General features: G+C 45.6%; 1 protein-coding gene across 1 annotated transcript in view; it reads left to right on the top strand.

Moving 5' to 3' along the window:
* Window positions 1-19,374, top strand: part of VWF (von Willebrand factor) — a 234,591-nt gene that overhangs the window by 94,447 nt on the left and 120,770 nt on the right. The window contains exons 23-26 of the mRNA XM_040345153.1: window positions 536-676; window positions 2,231-2,344; window positions 2,464-2,620; window positions 14,921-15,079. Coding sequence (XP_040201087.1) covers window positions 536-676; window positions 2,231-2,344; window positions 2,464-2,620; window positions 14,921-15,079 — 571 coding nt within the window. The remainder of the gene's footprint in view (window positions 1-535; window positions 677-2,230; window positions 2,345-2,463; window positions 2,621-14,920; window positions 15,080-19,374) is intronic.

Below are 19,374 nucleotides of genomic sequence, written 5' to 3'. Positions count from 1 at the left end.
TAAAAACCCCTTGGGTCATTTAGCAGCATATTGGTCCGGTCCTTAAGTGGTTAAACAATATAGTGCATATTGAGTTTTTTTTTTACAGGAATCTCTATTTAAAAAAATTTGATTATACATTTATTAAACTTAAAAAAAGTGTTATATTTACACGACTAAATCCTATGTTAAGTTAAGTGATTTATACTGTATTCTAGTTCTGCTCTTTGTGATAACTGACATACTGAAGAATTTGAGCCCAATTTCCATATTTATTCCATTACTTATTTTAGTTTAAAACTTTGAAGTAATGCAAATGAAAATCATTTAGTATATATAATGCTGGAGTTCTATAAACCAGCCTGCTTTAAAGATAAAAAGAAAAGAGAACAAAACAACTCTATAATTCTCACATATAAGTTGAAAAAATAGAAATGTAAGAACAAAATATCTTAGTTGTTTGAGAGAGCCTGCTATTTTGCTCTAATAATAAAATAACACTCACTAAAATGTTTTTTCTGTTGGTTTAACCAATGTTGACTTGTTCTACTCCCAGGAGAAAGTCTGTGGTTTGTGTGGAAACTTCGATGGAATTGAAAACAATGATTTAGTAAGCAGTCATAATCAGGTCGAAATTAATCCAAGCAACTTTGGAAATTCCTGGAAAGTGAATCCTCATTGTGCTGATGCTGCAATGGTGAGTCCAAAAATTAGATAATTCTGATATTTTTATATAAAAAAAAAAACATTTATGTAAAGGCTTTTGTTATACAAATATAGTTTTAGAGCAGGAAGACAGATCACACAGTGGATTGAAATGTCCTAGAAGCAGCTGGCTAACACTAGCACAACATTTAACTGAAAAATACATTTTAGGTGGATCGACCCTGTAGTATTAGTATTAAAGAGCATAGTGGGTCTATTCTTTATATACCTGTCATGTCTTGCTGTCATGGGTGCTGGAAATAAATCTATGTACTCTGTACATTTCTGCATAATATGCTAATGCTATAATCAATAATTACAATTTACAAATTACAATACACATGTAATGGGAGGGCCAGTGGAACCCAGAATCCCTTAAAAAGTATGGGATACCCTTATTTCAGCTCCCAATGCACTGCTTATGTCTAAACCACCCTTTGTCAAATAGGGGCATAGGGTGACTGAGAAAATATATCTTGGACTACTTAAAATGTGACAGTAATATTTATCCACAATATCTCCCAGGATATATGTAAAGACTATTCTTGATTTGTTTGATTCCGAACTCAACATGTTAATTGAAAGAGGCTGATGTGTTCAACTCCAACCACCTGTCTGTCTGTTGTCTGTTATAATGTAAATAAATCTATGATAACTTCTATGAGTTTTTCATTGTGGCTTGTGCTAATTGACCCTGTAATTGTGTGAAGGAGTTCTGTGATGATTGGTGATAATGTTAATTGGGTCTTCTGAGCTACAAGACAGCAAGTCTAGTCTAAAGGTCATGTCATGTCATGCCTGTAGTCTTTCAATAAAGATAGATATTCCTGTTTGACCTCCAACACGGAGCTTTGTCTCGTATTTGGGGGAGAATTATTCGTATGGGTTTCTCCTTCGGCTGGTTGGAGTGTTGGTAGCTGCCTTTGTGTTCGGGAATGTAATATCCTAAATGACTTTAACCCCTTTCATACACGGGGTGTCGTTACAACACACTTCTGTTAGACATCACCCCTCCCCAGATGTGCAGCTTATCTGAGATTGTACCGATCTCCTCCAACCAAGCAGCCCCGTCACCTCACTCACAGTGACTAAAATCTGTATGTTGTTACTGGATACAGGAAGCTCAGTACTTATAAACCAATGCTTGTTCTCCTCTCAAGACCTCATTTCCTTGCGGGCTTCTCCTGCCAAAAGTATGATGGGACCGCGCAACAAGGTGAAATATAAGGTTCATTTTAGAATAAAATAAAAACTATAGCGGCGCAATTTAGAAGAATATTACAATAATATGATGCTAATAGATGGATTAAAAACAATTAAAACAAGCTATATGTCATTGGAACTTCGCTTAGCCTTTACCTACCAAACAGCACCACCTCTGCTGGGCAATGTTAAAGTGGTTGTAAACCCACAAAAAAAAACCCCCCGCAACACAAAGGCATAATGAGCTAGTATGCATAGCACAGAGAATGTAGGTTCCTTGCAGAGCATGGATAATTCTGTGTAAGTGCTAAGTGTTATAATACTGATTATTCTCCTTGTACAGTTCTCCACTGCGGTGTCAATGCCACTCTGCCAAGACAATGTTCTGAAACAGGCAGCAGTAGAACACGCCTGCAGCATCCTCATAGGTGACATATTTCTAACATGTGAGAAACTGGTATGTATATATATATATTTATACACACAACTGAATCAGCTTTAAAATAACAATTAGTCTAGAAATAACACATCAAAACAATTAACTTTTTTTCTTTTAATTGCTACTTTGTTCTGTAGGTAGATCCAACACCATATTATGAGATTTGCACGTATGACACTTGCACTTGTGAATCGATTGGGGATTGTTCATGCTTTTGTGATTCTATAGCAGCTTATGCACATGCATGTGCACAGAAAGGAGTGGTCGTGCAATGGAGATCATCACAACTGTGTCGTAAGTACAAAAAAAAATTAATGTTTCTTTCCTACTGAATGTACTGCTTCAGACTTCATGACCACAATGTACCGGCACAAAATGTGACAAGCAACCACAACTAACGATGAACAGCTGGTTACAGCAGGCACGGTTGATAAAAATTTAAAGGAGCATTCCAAATAAGACTGATATTTCTTTGATGGAAGGACCTTCATGGACATAATCCGCCACTGTGACAGGAGCTCCAGTAGCAAAACCTCTTTAGCTGAGTTCTTAATTGTAATCAAATCTGTACTTAGCACATGCAGGGGAAAGTAATAGATTTGTTTTAATTCCTATCCAGCAGCAATATTCATCTTTCCTTTGCTCTCCTTCAGCTCTGTTCATCAGCCAGGAGTGAGGACAGGAGTGCTGTCTGCCCAGTCCTATGTGTCAATGCTGGTCACTAAACAATAGACATGTGCACACTGAAATATTTTGTTTCATCCAAAAAATTAATTCATTTAGTTTACTCCCGAAATGTTTTTTATATTTAATTTTGTTTCATTAAAAAATGCATTCTTAAATCCGAATGAATTAAGGTCAAATCTGTCATTGAAGGCTTATGGTGTCTGTTGAATGTTCTAAGAATATTCGACGGAGCAGCTAAACTGTACGACACCACAATTGTACATTTCTGGTCGAATGTTCCGCCTACAAGCTATTGTAGAATTCTAATGTTGTATGACACTAGTAATAATTATATTTATAAATTATTATTACTAGACAACCAAAATTCGAATTCTTCTATAGCATTTGACCGGAAATGAATGATTGCGGCGTCGTACAGTTTACCTGCTTGTCGAATCTTCTTAGAACTTTCGACAGACACCATAAGCCTTCAATAACAGATTTGACATTTGTATGTTTTTCTCTGCTTTGTCGAATCTTCGTCGTTCACGTCGAATGGTCTACCCCCAACACTGTCTCTATAATGTCAAATGTTTTCTCTATATGTTGAATCTTTCCTCTCTATGTAGAATAATCTTGGACTAATAGAGTTAAGGTTAGGCACATTCGACCGCAGATTCGATAGACACAGATTGCTATTGTCAGAATCATGTCGAATCCCCTATCTATATCAAACTGTTGTAGCAACGAAAACGAAAATAAAGCATTTTTTTATGTTGGATCTTTCGGACGTCATTGGATTCGATGTGAAAGTAAATGACGTCACATTCCTATTCACGAACGACTTACGCAAACGACTTCATCCGATGAAGCTGACTGATGGTCTGTCGCGCCTACACACCATCAAATAAAAAAAAACGATTGTGTCAGAACGCGGTGACGTAAAACACAACGACGTGCTGAAAAAAACGAAGTTCAATGCTTCCAAGCATGGGTTGAGTTGATTCTGAGCATGCGTGGATTTTTAACCAATGCTTTTGCATACTAACGATTGGTTTTGACCTATCGGTTAGGCATCCATCGGTTCAATTTTAAAGCAAGTTCTAATTTTTTTGACCGAAGGTTAAATAACCTATGGGGCCTACACACGATCGGTTCGCTCAATTTGCATTTTGGAAATTGATAAAAATAAACAATTAAAATATATATTTTTTTTGTTTAATTCTTTTTTTATTGAAATAGGTATAACATCTTAAAGTACAACAAGCATCTGAACATGTAGTACCCCACGGGGAACTGAACAAGATATGTCAAGGAGACAAATTAATTCCATAGTTCTCAAATTAGTGGGACTTGTTGTACAGAACACTTAAGTAACATATGAATAACATTTCAGGCGTAGAGTCGCCAGAAGGGTGGAACAAATAAGGAAAAATAAAGAAATAATAATAATAATAATTAAATTAAATAATAATAAAAAAAAGCAATAAAACAGTAAATTGCAAGTAAGTGCAATAGTGGAACAATGGGCCAGATCCACAGAGCAAGTACGCCGGCGTATCTACTGATATGCCGGCGTACTTTCAAATTTCCTGCGTCGTATCGTTGTTTTGAATCCTCAAAACAAGATACGACGGCTTCCGGGTTAGATCCGACAGGTGTACGTCTTCGTACGCCTTCGGATCTAAGATGCAATACTTCGGCGTCCGCTGGGTGGCGTTTTCCGCGGCGGGTATGCAAATTAGCGATTTACGACGATCCATGAATGTACGCGCGGCCGTCGCATTTTCTAACGTCGTCTGTAGTCGGCTTTTTCCGGCGTATAGTTAAAGCTGGTATTTTGCGGCGTATAGATAGAATTGCCATGATAAGTATGGCCGTCGTTCCCCGCGTCGAAATTTGAATTTTTTTTTTTTGCGTAAGTCGTCCGTGAATAGGGATGGACGTAACTCACGTCTAAGTTAAAAAAATGACGTTGCGACGTCATTTCGCGCAAAGCACGGCGGGAAATTTCTGGACGACTTATGCGCATTTCATTGGGCACGGGGACGCGCTCCATTTAACCACTTCAGCCCCGGACCATTTTGTTGCTAAATGCCCAGGCCAGGTTTTGCGATTCGGCACTGCGTCGCTTTAACAGACAATTGCGCGGTCGTGCGACGTGGCTCCCAAACAAAATTGGCGTCCTTTTTTTCCCACAAATAGAGCTTTCTTTTGGTGGTATTTTTTTTTAACAAAAAGATTTTTATTGATGTATAAACAGAGTATATATACAGTTGCCAGACATTGGTTATACATAGATCAGCAGTAAATGCAATTTAGAAACCTGAAAGCAAGTTAAAACAACACATAAGGTGAACGTCTATGCGTGAGCGCGTACTCCCTGTATCCAAATTGACAAGAAAGGAAAATGGTACATAGCTGGAGATAAAGAAAAAGTTTTTTTAGAGGGAGGGAGACGAAGTGCAGATCTCAGATTTCAATAAATACGACAACATTTGTATACCCCAAGTAACCCCCAGGACCCCCCCCCCCATACAGAAACACACATGTTGGGGACAATAGCAATAACACTCATTCTACACTTGATACGGATATAAGTTTCCCTAACAGGGCAAGAGGAGGAAGACCTCCACCACTGTACCACGAGATGTGTATTCAGGGGGAAAGAGGGATGGGGTGGGGTGGAGGTGGGGGGGGGGAGAGGCCTCCATTGCCGGATCCAAGGATCTTCGTGGCTCCTGCCACCGCCCCCATGTGACCCAGCGTGGCTCCCAGTGCAACCAGCCCCAAGACCCAGGAACACAGAGGAAATGAAGGGGGAGGAAAGGGGTGACCAGGCCATCCCGAGATGCCTTCCAGCTAGTCTAGCTGCAACTTTTCTGCCTTTACCCAGGCCGCCCAAACCTTTTTGAATTTCCCGGGGCAGTTGCGACCCATATATGTGAGTTTATACAGAGGAAGGGCCGCATTGATCAGTGCCCTCCACTGCTGCACCGAAGGGGGATGGGCCTCCCTCCACTTTAAGAGAATTGCTTTCCTGGCATAGAAAGCAGCGAAGAAGATGAACAATTTCTTTGACTGGGTGCCCGGCAGTGTATCAACTATACCTAAGAGCAGTGGCAGGGGTTCACAGGGTACACTTATCTTACTGACGGATTGAATCACACTCATCACCCCCTGCCAAAAGGCTTTCATTGCGGGACATGACCAGACCACATGGAAAAAGGATCCCTCCTGTTCTCCACATCGTGGGCAGGTGGGGCTCCGCTGCGGGTATATTTTGGCCAGGCGCTGGGGGGAGTAATAAGCCCTGTGCAAGAATTTCAGTTGGATAAATCTATCCCTGGCAGACACCACCAGGGTAAGATACTGTTGTATCCCTTCTTCCCAGTCGTCATCAGCCAGTGTTGGAATGTCCCCCTGCCACACCGAGTATAGCTGAGAGACCTTAGAGGTGTCCAGTCCTATCAATAGCGAGTACAAGGCGGACAAGGGTTTAGTCTCGTCCTCCGCCCTCAGCAAGCGTTCCACCCCTGTAGTCTCCAGAACCACCAGGTCAGGGAATTGCGATTTAAAAGCATGACGCAGCTGAAGAAACCGAAAGAACATCGGGTTCGTGAGTCCCTTCCTCTGCTTCAATTCATCAAAGGTGAGTAGCCTACCTGACGGGGCTATGTCCGCTAGCGTCTTTACCTCAAAGCGAGCCCATAGGGCCGGGTCAGGTATGGTGTGGAAATGTAATAGTCGCGGGTTCCCCCATAGCGGAGTACGCGGAGAATAGCGACCTGGGCCCTGAACTACATCCCATACCCGCAGGGTAGTCTTCATAGAGGGTGTGACAGACGGGCTGGACCTAGGTCCCCTATAAATCAGATTGCGGAGTTCAGAGTAGGATCCCAGAAGCGCAGCCTCCAGAGTAGCAGCCGGGTTGGCCGGTTCCTCCGAAAGCCACCACCTGAGTGTGACAAGGACAGCCGCCCAATAGTACTTCTGGAAGCATGGCAAAGCCAGACCGCCAAGAGTGACCGGCAACTGCAGGGTGGACCTGGCTATTCTAGGAGTGCCTCCATTCCAAATGAAGGAAGTGATCACGGCATCCAGTTTCTTGAAAAATGTGTTGGGAATAGGGACGGGGGTCTGTCTAAAAATATACAAAAACTTCGGCAAGACAGTCATCTTGACCAGATTGACCCTCCCAACCGGGGTAAGGGGTAGTGTCTTCCAAGCAGCGCACCTCTGAGTCAGGAGGGACAGGACCGGGGTCAAGTTGAGGGGGATAAACTGTCTTAGGTCCCTGTGGATCTCCACCCCCAAATACCTGAATTGCAATACCTGTCTCAAAGGGGTGCCCGCCGTGACCGCCGCCTCTGGAGACATTAGGGCGAAAACGACCGACTTCCCCCAGTTAATGCGAACGCCGGAAAACCTGCCAAAAGTGTCGATAAGCGCGAGGGCCGCTCCAAGGGAGACAGCGGGTTCCCTTAGATACAACAGTGTATCGTCCACGTAAAGAGATATTTTTTCGTGGATCGGGCCCACAGGAATACCGCGCACCGCCGGGGAGGAGCGAAGGAGGATCGCCATAGGCTCTATAGCCAGAGCAAATAGGCCAGGGGATAGGGGGCAACCCTGCCTTGTACCCCTGTTTAGGCAAAATGGTTGGGAGAGAACCGATCCGGTACGGACCCTAGCAGTGGGCGCCCTATAGAGGGCCTGCACCCATGATACAAACCTGGGACCAAAGCCGAACCGACGCAGGACCTCCCACAGATACGGCCACTCTACTGAGTCGAAAGCTTTTTCCGCATCCAGGGAGGCCACAACGTCGGACTCGGCCAGGGCCCCTTGAGCACCCAAAACCGTGTACAACCTACGGAGGTTTATATCCGTGCCCTTTCCAGGCATGAAGCCGGTCTGATCCTCATGCACCAACGTCAAAATAACCGAATTAAGACGCCTGGCCAGAACCTTAGTGAGGATTTTAGCATCTGCATTCAAAAGCGAGATAGGCCTGTATGAGGCACACAACTCGGGGTCCTTGCCCGGCTTAGGGATCACTACGATGACGGCCTCCGCCATAGAAGGAGGGAGACTGCCATCTTTGAGAGACGCAACCACCATAGCCTGAAGCCTTGGGGCCAGCAACTCCCCGTGCTCCTTATAAAATTCTGGGGGAAGGCCATCCACCCCAGGTGTTTTCCCCGCCTGCAACTCCCCCAAAGCCTGCTGCACCTCCTCAAGGGTTATTCCACTGTCCAGGCGGGTACGGGCCTCATCCGAAAGGCTCGGAAAGGTTAGTTGTCCCAGAAAGGAGTCCAGCTCCTCTCCAGTGTAGTCAACCCTGGACGAGTATAGCGCCTCGTAGTAGGAAGCAAAGCATGCGTTGATGGCCACAGGGTCTACCTCAACCAGTCCGTTAGTATTTTGAATCCTAGCTATGGCAGTAACGGGTTGCTGCTCCCTAGCCAACCAGGCCAAGAGGCGCCCCGTCTTCTTCCCCTGCTCAAAGATGCGCTGCGTTTGGGCCAACTGTCTCTTCCCCGCCTTGGCCACCCTAAGAAGCATAGCTTCCCGATAGGCTGCCTGCATGTCCACGTATGTGACTGGGTTTTGGGTCGCCACATATTGGGCCTCTAAGTCTTGGGCTTTAGCCTCAGCTTCCTCCAAACAGATAGTGGCGGCCCTGCGCTCCCGAGAAATAACAGTCTGATAACACCCCCGTGTAAATGCTTTGAATGCATCCCACCTGTTGCCCTCCGTCGTGGATTCCTCATTGTCACCCCAAAACTCAGAGATGCGTCTGGGGATCTCCGCCGCCACTCTCTCATCCGAGATCCAGTAGCGAGAAAGTCGCCACAGTCTCTCCGATGGGGGCGTTAGGGTCTGTATTGTTAGGAGCACGGGCGAGTGGTCCGAGATACCTCTGGGGAGTATCTGCACCTCCCTGACCCTCGAGAGCATTCCCCCACTGGCATACACTAGATCTATCCTAGACATAGCTCTATAGGAGGTGGAGTGGCAAGTATAGGCTTTAACATCCGGGAACTTCCAGCGCCAAACATCAGTAAAACCGTACAAGGAGGCCTATCGCCGCAGGGGAGAGTCAACGGTAACATCAGAGGACAGCCTATCCATGGATGGGCTTGGGACCATGTTGAAATCCCCTGCAATGATGATATTCTCCGTAGGATACGTGGCCAATATAGGAATCAGGGATTTCAGGAGGGATATTGTAGCCGGTGGCGGTATATAGATACCCAGAATTAGCATTTCAACCGTGTCCACCACAGCATGCAGGAGCACGTATTTACCCTCAGGGTCAGTCTTAACGTCTAGCAGGGAGTAGGACAGGGACTTGTGGATCAATACGCTAACCCCCCTAGCATAGTTGGAGTAGGTGGCGTGGTACGAGTGACCCACCCATTGCTTTCTCAAGCCTAGAATCTTCCTTCCCGTCAGGTGAGTCTCCTGCAGGAGGCATATATGGGGAGAGTATTTCTTGAGGTAGGCCATAACCAACGATCTTTTTATTTTGTCATTTAGCCCGCGGACATTCCACGAGACTAGCCTAATGGGAGCCATTGGGGCAGCTGGGATAATAACAGTGGAGCCAGCGTGGGAGAGGGTACCCCCCCGACCACACATAAACCGTCACCTCAAGAGCATTGGGCGCCCAGCCTAAGCGCCCCGAGGAGGCCGAGCTAGGCACCCAAGGCATATTACTGCATGTATTAGTCTGGCAAACAAATTGGCAACTCATAAAAACATCAAATAATAAAGAAAAAAACATGAAAACATAACCAAACCGCCCCTCCCCCCCACCCCGCACGTCCGGGAAAAAGACCGGAGTGCATAAACCCCAAACCAACCCCATCAAACAGTAGGAAGGTCTCCTATGGGAGCAACTGGCAAGGCGACCAATCCAGAGGTACCAGAAGAGCAAAAACCCGGCTCCGCAGCAACCTCGGAAGAGGATACCGCTCCCAGACCCATACAGAGCACTGGATAACATTGGATCCACCCATAGCATAGTGATTGAAATATGATCATCTTAAACGAATGTAAAACATAAAAAATTAAAGGCACAAAACGGTTCTCCTAGTCTACACTAGGGGCACACACTTAAACATTATAACGTTACAACCCATGTCCCGGTCAGCATCAGCTCGGAAGAGCCCCACCAAACCCCCCCACCCCCCAACTGTTCCCACTCCCGATCTGTCCTGAGTCCCCCATCCTCTAATGCACCTCCACCAAACCTGAGGTCCAGCAGGCCGGCACCAACAGTGCCATGTGTGTTACCCATGGAGGGTCATGCGAGGGAACAGGCAATGGACAGGGGGGGAGGAATTGGCGGGGGCCTCTGGCCACGCACGCCATAAAGGCACAGCTCTGTCCCCCATTCCACGTGGCAGGTAGCGAAGAGAGCAACGTTCATGTGCAGCCACTTTTAAGGGGAAAAATCAAAATAAGAGGGGGAAGGGAGCAGGGTGGGGATCACATCCAAAACAACACAGTTACCGATGCCGGGGCAGGGTGTCCAGCCAGTGAGAAGCTTCTTCCGGCGAAGTAAAGTAGCGGGTGGACTCGCCGTCAATGACCCTCAAGCGAGCCGGGAACAGCATACTATATTTCAGGCCTTTAGCACGGAGCAGCACCTTGACATGGTCGAATGTCCTGCGAAGCCTCTGGGTGTCCAAGGAGTAGTCCGGGAACATCATCAGCCGCGTGTTTTCAAAGCGGAGTTCCCCCACTCTCCTGGCCTCTCTCAGCGCCAGATCCCTGTCGCGAAAGTTGAGCAGATGGAAAATAAAGGTGCGCGGGGGGGCCCCAGGCACGGCGCGGCCCGGTGGCATCCTGTGGGCCCTCTCAGCCACGAAGTGCGGGGAAAATTGGGCCTGTGGCAGCAAATTCCTGAGCAGAGTTTCAGTGAACGCCGTCGGGTCTTGGCCCTCCGCCCCCTCCGGGAGACCCACCACACGGAGATTATTTCTCCTGCTGCGGTTCTCGCTGTCTTCTGCCCGCGACTCTAGGGCCTTCACTCTCACCTGGAGAGTATGTATGGAGGCACGGTGATCGCGGATGGAGTCCTCCGAATCCCCGACCCGCCGCTCCGCCTCCCCCAGCCGCTCCCGTATGCCATCCAGGTCCCTCCGCAGGAGCCCGAGGTCCAGCTGCAGGGTGTCAATCTTACCCGTGAGGGTGGTCTGGCAGCCTTGTATCGCCAGCATGAGCGCCTGGAAGCGGTCTTCCTCCGATGCGTTTGCCGGGGGAGGCGCCGTCTGGGATGCCATGTGCGCGCGGCCTACAGGAGTCAGCGGCAGTTTCGGCTGGGGACTTGCTTTAGTCGTGGAGCCTCCTTTCCGTCCAGAGCCGGCCTTGCCCTTACGCATACCCGAGTGCCTCCAGCTTCAATCAGGGTAAAAGGTAGTGGTGGATCCCTGGAATAACGGGTAAACGGGTCGTGATGAGCGGAGCTCCTCTAGCACACGTCCGTCTAGGTCGCCATCTTGGCCACGCCCCTCTTTTGGTGGTATTTCATCACCTCTGCGGTTTTTATTTTTTGCGCTATAAACAAAAATAGAGCGACAATTTTGAAAAAAAATTCAATATTTTTTACTTTTTGCTATAATAAATATCCCCCAAAAACATATATATATATAAAAAAAAAATTTCCTCAGTTTAGGCCGATACGTATTCTTCTACCTATTTTTGGTAAAAAAAATCGCAATAAGTGTTTATCGATTGGTTTGCGCAAAATTTGTAGCGTTTACAAAATAGGGGATAGTTTTATTGCATTTTTATTAATTTTTTTTTTTTTACTACTATTGGCGGCGATCAGCGATTTTTTTCGTGACTGCGACATTATGGCGGAAAACTTCGGACAATTTTGACACATTTTTGGGACCATTGTCATTTTCACAGCAAAAAATGCATTTAAATTGCATTGTTTATTGTAAAAATGACAGTTGCAGTTTGGGAGTTAACCACAGGGGGCGCTGTAGGAGTTAGGGTTCACCTAGTGTGTGTTTACAACTGTAGGGGGGTGTGGCTGTAGGACTGACGTCATCGATCGAGTCTCCCTATAAAAGGGATCACTCGATCGATGCAGCCGCCACAGTGAAGCACGGGGAAGCCGTGTTTACATACAGCTCTCCCCGTTCTTCAGCTCCGGGGAGCGATCGCGACGGGGCGGCTATAAACGAATAGCCGCGCCGTCGTCCCGGATCGCTCCCCGAGGTAAGCCGCACGCAGCGGAGGGGGTCCCGATCGGACCCCCGACCCGCTAGAAGGCAGGGCTGTATATATACGCCCATCTGCCTGTACGTGCCATTCTGTGGACGTAAATAGGTGTGCGGCGGGCGTTAAGTGGTTAAATGAAACCCGCCCCCAACCCGCCCAATTTCAAATCCGCCGCCAGAAATACACTACGCCGCCGTAACTTACGGCGCGAACTCGCTGAGGATTCGAAAATGCGCCAGGTAAGGTATGGCGGCGTAGCGTATATCTGATACGCTGCGCTCAACTTAATGTATGTGGATCTGGCCCAATGAAACAATTGGTCGGTAGCAGAATATGGTCTGAACAGGAGTATTTAGCATATAAAATATATATATTGAAAGCATTCTTACTTTACAGCATTTCTTCACAGCTGAACAGTACTATATATATATATATATATATATAAATAGGTATAAACAGTATACAGCGGGGAAATTAATTATTTGATCCCCTGCAGATTTTGTAAGTTTGCCCACTTACAAAGAAGTGAAGGGTCCATAATTTTTAACGTAGGTGTATTTTAAATGATAGAGACAGAATATAAACTAAACATCCTGAAAAAACACATGATGCAAATTTTATAAATTGAGTTGCAGTTCAGTGAGTAAAATAAATATTTGATCCCCAAAACATGACTTAGTACTTGGTGGGGAAACCATTGTTGGCAAGCACAGAGGTAAGATGTTTCTTGTAGTTGGTTACCAGGTTTGTATATATCTCAGGAGGGATTTTGGTCCACTCTTCTTTACAGATCGTCTCTAAATCCTTAAGGTTTCTTGGCTGTCGCTTGGCAAGTTTCAGCTCCCTCTATAATTTTTCTATATGATTAAGGTCTAGAGACTGGCTAGGCCACTCCATGACCTTAATGTGCTTCTTCTTGAACCACTCCTTTGTTGCCTTAGCATTATGTTTTGGGTCATTATCATGAGTAGAAAAAGGTTCTCATCCAAGATTTTACAAAACACGGGCCCCCCAATGTGGCAAAGTCTGCCTGTACCTTTAGCAGAGAAACAGCCCCGAAGCATAATGTTTCCATCTCCATGCTTGACTGTAGGGATAATATTCTTAGGGTCATAGTCAGCATTTTTCTTCCTCCAAACACGGCGAGTTGAGTTAATATTAAAGAGCTTAATTTTGGTCTCATCTGACCACAGTACTTTCTCCCAACCCTTGTCTGAATCATTTAGATGTTCATTGGCAAACTTCAGACAGGCCTGTACATGTGTCTTCTTGAGGAGGGGGACCTTGCGGGTGCTACAGGACTGCTCGTCCAACATCAGTGCCTGACCTCACAAATGCGCTTCTGGAAGAATGGTCAAACATTCCCGTAGTCACACTCCTAAGCCTTGTGGACAGCCTTCCCAGAAGAGTTTAAACTGTTATAGATAGCTGCCAAGGGTGGGCCAACTTAATATTGAGGGATGCAATTAAAGTTTATATATATATATATATATATATATAACTGTAACGGCCACCACCGTTTACGATATTCCCATTCCATCGCCCACGTCAGCTTATCTGACACTCCACAATCCGACAGGCACGATCCATCCCATTTCCCCAGAAAGACAGAGACTCACGCAGCTCTGGTACTGGTTTCAAAATGTATGAACCCTTTTAATGGTAACTTAGCTTTTTTATATACAGTTTTAGAAACCAAGTGAACAATGAATCAACTCCACCCACAAGGCACTTCAATACACACTCTTAGACAATGACATTCAGTTGAGTTAATTATCCCTCAGACGTCCGGACTCCGATACTAAGTGATTCACCTGCATAATAGACATTTCTATGTCAGACGTTTTGGCACCAATTTAACATGACCTAATTACTACAGCTGAGAAGTCAGACGTTATGACTCTCACCACATAGTATCATCAATAGACTTTTCACACAACACACATAATTGACATGCTAATTCCCTACCCCTGAAAGGAGACATCTGACCTTTAGACTGCTAACTCACAACACATATCTATCATCAATAGCATCTTCACACAAACAGTGTTATTAGCATACATAATGAAAGGTCTTGGAGCAGACCCAATTAACACCTCAAAAGCATGTGTCCCCCCATTGAATGAAAACACTCCTTTTGGAGTCAGACTTTAACAACTTGTAATATCTCAAGATATCCTGCAATATATGAATTATCATTAATGTCCAATCTCATGTAATCCGAGATATCAGTTCTCAGTCACCCTATGCCCAAAAGGGGCACAGGGTGAACCTAGACCCAAGAGTCATTAGTGACGCTGGCACAGGAGTAGCCCTCATCCTTCAAAAGTCTCTAGGTGTCATGGGTCATTCCGTTACAATAATGTTCAGGGGATTGTGGATTGGTTAGTGCATGTGTCAGGTTTTATTACTTTCTTTTTCTCCTGCCCCATCTGCATCCCCTCATTTATTGTCCTTGTGTCATCAGGATCAGGATAGAAAATGAGGGGAATTCTCCCCAATGTCTATAGATGTGTTTGCAATGTGTTCATTACCAAACATGTTGACATTGTATAAGGAAAAGCTATCACAAATTTGGAATTGTCATTAGTTAAATGTATGATCTTAAACTTAGATTTTTCATATGCAGAGCACAAGGATGGTGTACCAGGCTTGTAAGTGTTTTCTTTCCCCCCTGTACAGCTCAGAGTTGTGAAGAGAAGAATCAAAAAGAACTGGAGTATGTGTGTGAATGGAGGTATAACAGTTGTGCACCAGCTTGCCCAGCAACCTGTCAACATCCTGAGCCCTCAAACTGCCCTCTGAAGTGTGTTGAAGGGTGCCAAGCACACTGCCCACCTGGTAAGTTTTTCACTTTTGCACTGTGCATTATCGTATTGCATAATGCAGGGAGATTTGGTTGGGTATTCTGAAAATAAAATTATTTATATGGTATATATTTGTCTTTTATGTATTTTATCATTAACCTTTATTACAAAGACTGAATGATTCTATGATACTTTGTTTGCAGAACTTGAGGGCATTCTAATAAGAAATGGTGACAGCTTCTTTCCAAAACATACATTTAAACATGTTTCAACTGGAGGGTCGGGATGGAGATGTTCCCTCCTATGAGTCATCCAGCCGTGTATGTGCAATTTGCGAAGAAAACCCAGCACTGCCTTTCTCTATGCCTGGGTTCAAACTGCAAATGGATGCGGCTGACAGCAGGAGTCCGGTTCATCCCTGCTCCCCGTTTCAGGGACGAACCAGGAACCCAAATTTTTGCCTGAATTTGGACCTGAAACGGAGCCAAAGATCCGCAGGACTCCTGTGCAATGCGCTCGGCAGCCACCCCAGAGATGTGTGAACCGACTCCATTGAGAGACTGTCACAATCTCCTGTCATGCAAATTGGATGCAGGAGATAAAATGGAGAGTAAGCCTAGGTTCACATTAAAATGATTTGTCATGCGATTTGGGAGATCAAATTGCATAACAAGTCGCAGCCTATTGGCGGCAACGGCACTGTTCCAATTGGTGAGACACCGATTTTGTGGTGCCGCACCAATTTGAAAAAGTAGGGCCCAGGGCTGTCTTAATGAGAGGGCGCACCTGGGCACTGCCCAGGGGCCCCAGCTGCATTGGGGGCCCCTGCACTTTCCCCAAAGCAGATGGTCCTTGAGCCCACGCTGCCCCGAATTTGGGGCCCCCGTGATGGCACTGAGAGTAATAGATGCAAAGGGGAGGCAGTCTGCCTCCTACCTATTTTATGTCTGTTTACCTGCAATGTCATCATTGTAGGGGCCCCAGAGCATTACTTTGCCCAGGGGCCCATGATGCTATTAAGACGTCCCTTTCACACTTATACGACTTGTCCCACGATTTGTGATGGCAAAGTAGCATGACAAGTCGTTTCCCATGATTTCCAATGACAATCATTCATATTAGTAAGACTTCAAGTCATTCCGACTTCAAAGTGGTCCCTGCACTACTTTGGTCCAATTTTGATGCCACTTACACAAGCATTCCCTGAAATCGCGGCCGCGAACCGCACCAAAATCGTGGTAAAGACACACGGCTTTAAAGTCGCAGTAGTGTTAAAGGGGCCTAAGGTTTGAGTTCCTCCTCAGCTTCATCAGGCTGTGAACGTGTTCTGAATAGCAAATCAAATAGTAACCCTCTCACAGCATAATGTGAAAAGAAAAAAATTGCAAAGCACAAAAATTACTAAAAGCACTGTAAAACAAGAACTCATCCAGCTTGCTCTAGGTATTGTGTAAAAAATCACCTTCAAAGTTCAAAACAGACACATTGAAATCACACACTGATATTACAACTTGTTTTACCAGCTTTCTGCATAGCATATGTTTCCTAGCTGTTAAAGACAACCTCTAGAGTCTTTGCTGTGATCTTTGAGAATGAATTACTTTATACTACAAGCTGCTAAATGGGTCAATGAGGGTGTGTTTTAAAGCTCATGTACTGCTTGTTAAGAATATGCTAAAACTTTAATGACCACACCCTGGATGTTGTTGCACTTTAAAAGAGAAGTATAAAGCCTCGTACACACGGCCGAGGAACTCGACGTGCCAAACACATCGAGTTCCTCGGCCAGTTCAGCCCTGAAGCCGCCGAGGAGCTCGGCGGGACGAGAGCTCCCATAGAACAACGAGGAAATAGAGAACATGTTCTCTATTTCCTCGCCGAGCTCCTCGTCGGCTTCCTCGGCCGAAAGTGTACACACGACCAGTTTCCTCGGCAGAATTCAGCCAGAAACTCGGTCGGAAGCTGAATTCAGCCGAGGAAACTGGTCGTGTGTACGGGGCCTTAGATGTATTTATCTCATATTCATACTTACCTAGGTGGATGCAGCATCGAACCGCTGCTACATCTGTCCCCTGGCTCTTCTTCACTGAGAATCAAGCCACCGAACACTGCCGATAGCTCGGTTCTCTCACCTCCCCAATCGGAGTTCTGCTTGCTGTCAGTCAGTCAGCATCTCTCCTGTTCTGCTCCTCCATGCTCACTGGTGCGCTAAGCTGTTAGGGGACGGGAAGCGGCCGTCTCAGCTGCTCACTGCCATCAGTCCAGGTGCCTCGGGGATCCAGACTTCCTAAGACGGGATGATGCGGTGCCTAAACTGATCCTGGTGACGTCAGCAGAGAGCAGACTTCAGTCCGCTCTCTGCTGAAAACGGGTTACAGGCGTGCAAAACGAATTGTACTCCTGTGACCCATAGGAGAAGCCCAGCCGAATGGGCCCATGCTGGACTTCTCCTTTAAGCCTAAGTTCACATTGCTGTGGGTTAGAAATCGTGCAAATTCAGCTTAACTCACATAATTTCAACCCGGCAATGCAGTCTGTATTCGGGGGCAATTTGACAGACATCTGTGCAGGTTCCTGCACAGATGTCTATTGAAATCACACCCAAAGTCACCAAAGGTAGTGCAGGAACTACTTTTGGCAATTGGTGCGGCACCGCAAAGTCGGCGTCGCACCAATTCGGACAGTACTATTACCAGCAATAGCTGCCGATTTGGCATGCGATTTGGCATGTCAAATCGCATGCCAAATCGGACCAATGTGAACCTATGCTCAAGGACATTTACATCTCTCACTGCAAACAGTCACATAAGTTGGTTCTTAAGGCAGTGGCTTTGACACCTCTGTTCTACCTTTAGGGCCCTTTCACACTGATACATTTTTTCTGTTTCAAATCCTATGGAACTTTTCACACCACTGCGTTACAGGTGCAGAGCGTTTTGAAATGTCTTGCATCCTGCATCTTTGGTGCGGTTTTGAAAACTGCACCAAAAACACAGCTTCCCATTGAAATAAATGGACATTGCAGTAAAATCGTGGTAAAAGAGCGGCACAATTTTGCTTCTTTGAGTCACATGTCCATTTTTCATAGGTGCAGGCAACTCAAAAACGCACCAGAAACACACAGCAAATGCATCTGAAACACAGCAAAATACCGCGTTTTATAGATGTAGGTGCGTCCTCGAGTCACCAGGCCCTCTTGAGAGACCTGCCTTCATTCTGGCTCTCCTCAGCACAGGTCCTCCCCTGGATCTTCTCCATTTAGCTTGGCGTCTTCCACACCAAACAAGACCGCCTAAGGACCACCTCAGGATTAGTTGGCCCCAGACAGGTTTCTAGGCCTCCTTGCAGAGCTCACTTCAGCAGCATGTCCTCAGGCCAGGAGGGCCTGAGGCAAGAGAGTGAGCACATGGCCCAGCTCAAATTTATATCCCAGAATGCACCAGCAGCCAAGAATCTCCTACTGGGCTGGCTGGAAGTAGACCTAATATTCATAACTCAATCCTAGTTATACTATCTATCTATACTGGCCTGTGGTACCAGTGACACCTACTGGCAACAGCGAGAAATGCACTACCTGATTGAGATTAGGGAAAGACCATATACTGTACAATCAGTCTGAGCTGCCTACAGCCCAGCCAAAAACTACATTTACATGATAGCCCCAGTTTTAGGACCAGGGGGCTACATTCACATATAACAAAATCCTATAAATACTAACTGCAATAATATGCAGAAAGCTGACGATCTTTAAAACAAACTGTTGATGCAAAAGAGAATTTTCAATCTTTTTGGTAGATGCATGCAGGCTAGCTACACCACACTTGCGCATGCAAGAACAAAGTCAAAAACTGTTGACAAGGACTCTTGACAACAGTCTCCAAGAGATGTAACAAGCAGGAGAGGCAGCCGTCTAAACTCCACCTTATTATAGAAATGTCACTTTTTAGTGGACTGTCCCTTTAACACCATGATGAATGGGTCCCCCCTGTTGCCAGACTAAAGGTTGAATCCTAAATGACATGCTGGCTTCTTCACTGCTTGTTCTCATATGGTTGAACATCTAAGATAAGGATCACGAACAGTGGAAACACTATGCAAATGTTCTGCTCGCAAGCTGCCCCATTATCAGCAACAGTTGAAGGAAACCGTATGAAATAATTTGTAACAGCCGAACAGATGGCTGTTTAATAGAATGGATAAATATTGCTGGCTGCGACTTCTGAAAACACATTCCAACATCCATAAGTATTTGTGAATAACTTTTTATAGGGTGGGGAAGGAATGCTTTTACTGGTTATCTAACTCTTTTATTTCCCCCTTTTAATATAA

Source organism: Rana temporaria, chromosome 3 (assembly GCF_905171775.1).
Source record: "Rana temporaria chromosome 3, aRanTem1.1, whole genome shotgun sequence".
In the NCBI taxonomy this organism is placed as follows: domain Eukaryota; kingdom Metazoa; phylum Chordata; class Amphibia; order Anura; family Ranidae; genus Rana; species Rana temporaria.
Note: the sequence above shows the minus strand (reverse complement) of the source record. Positions and strands in the feature narration are given on the sequence as shown.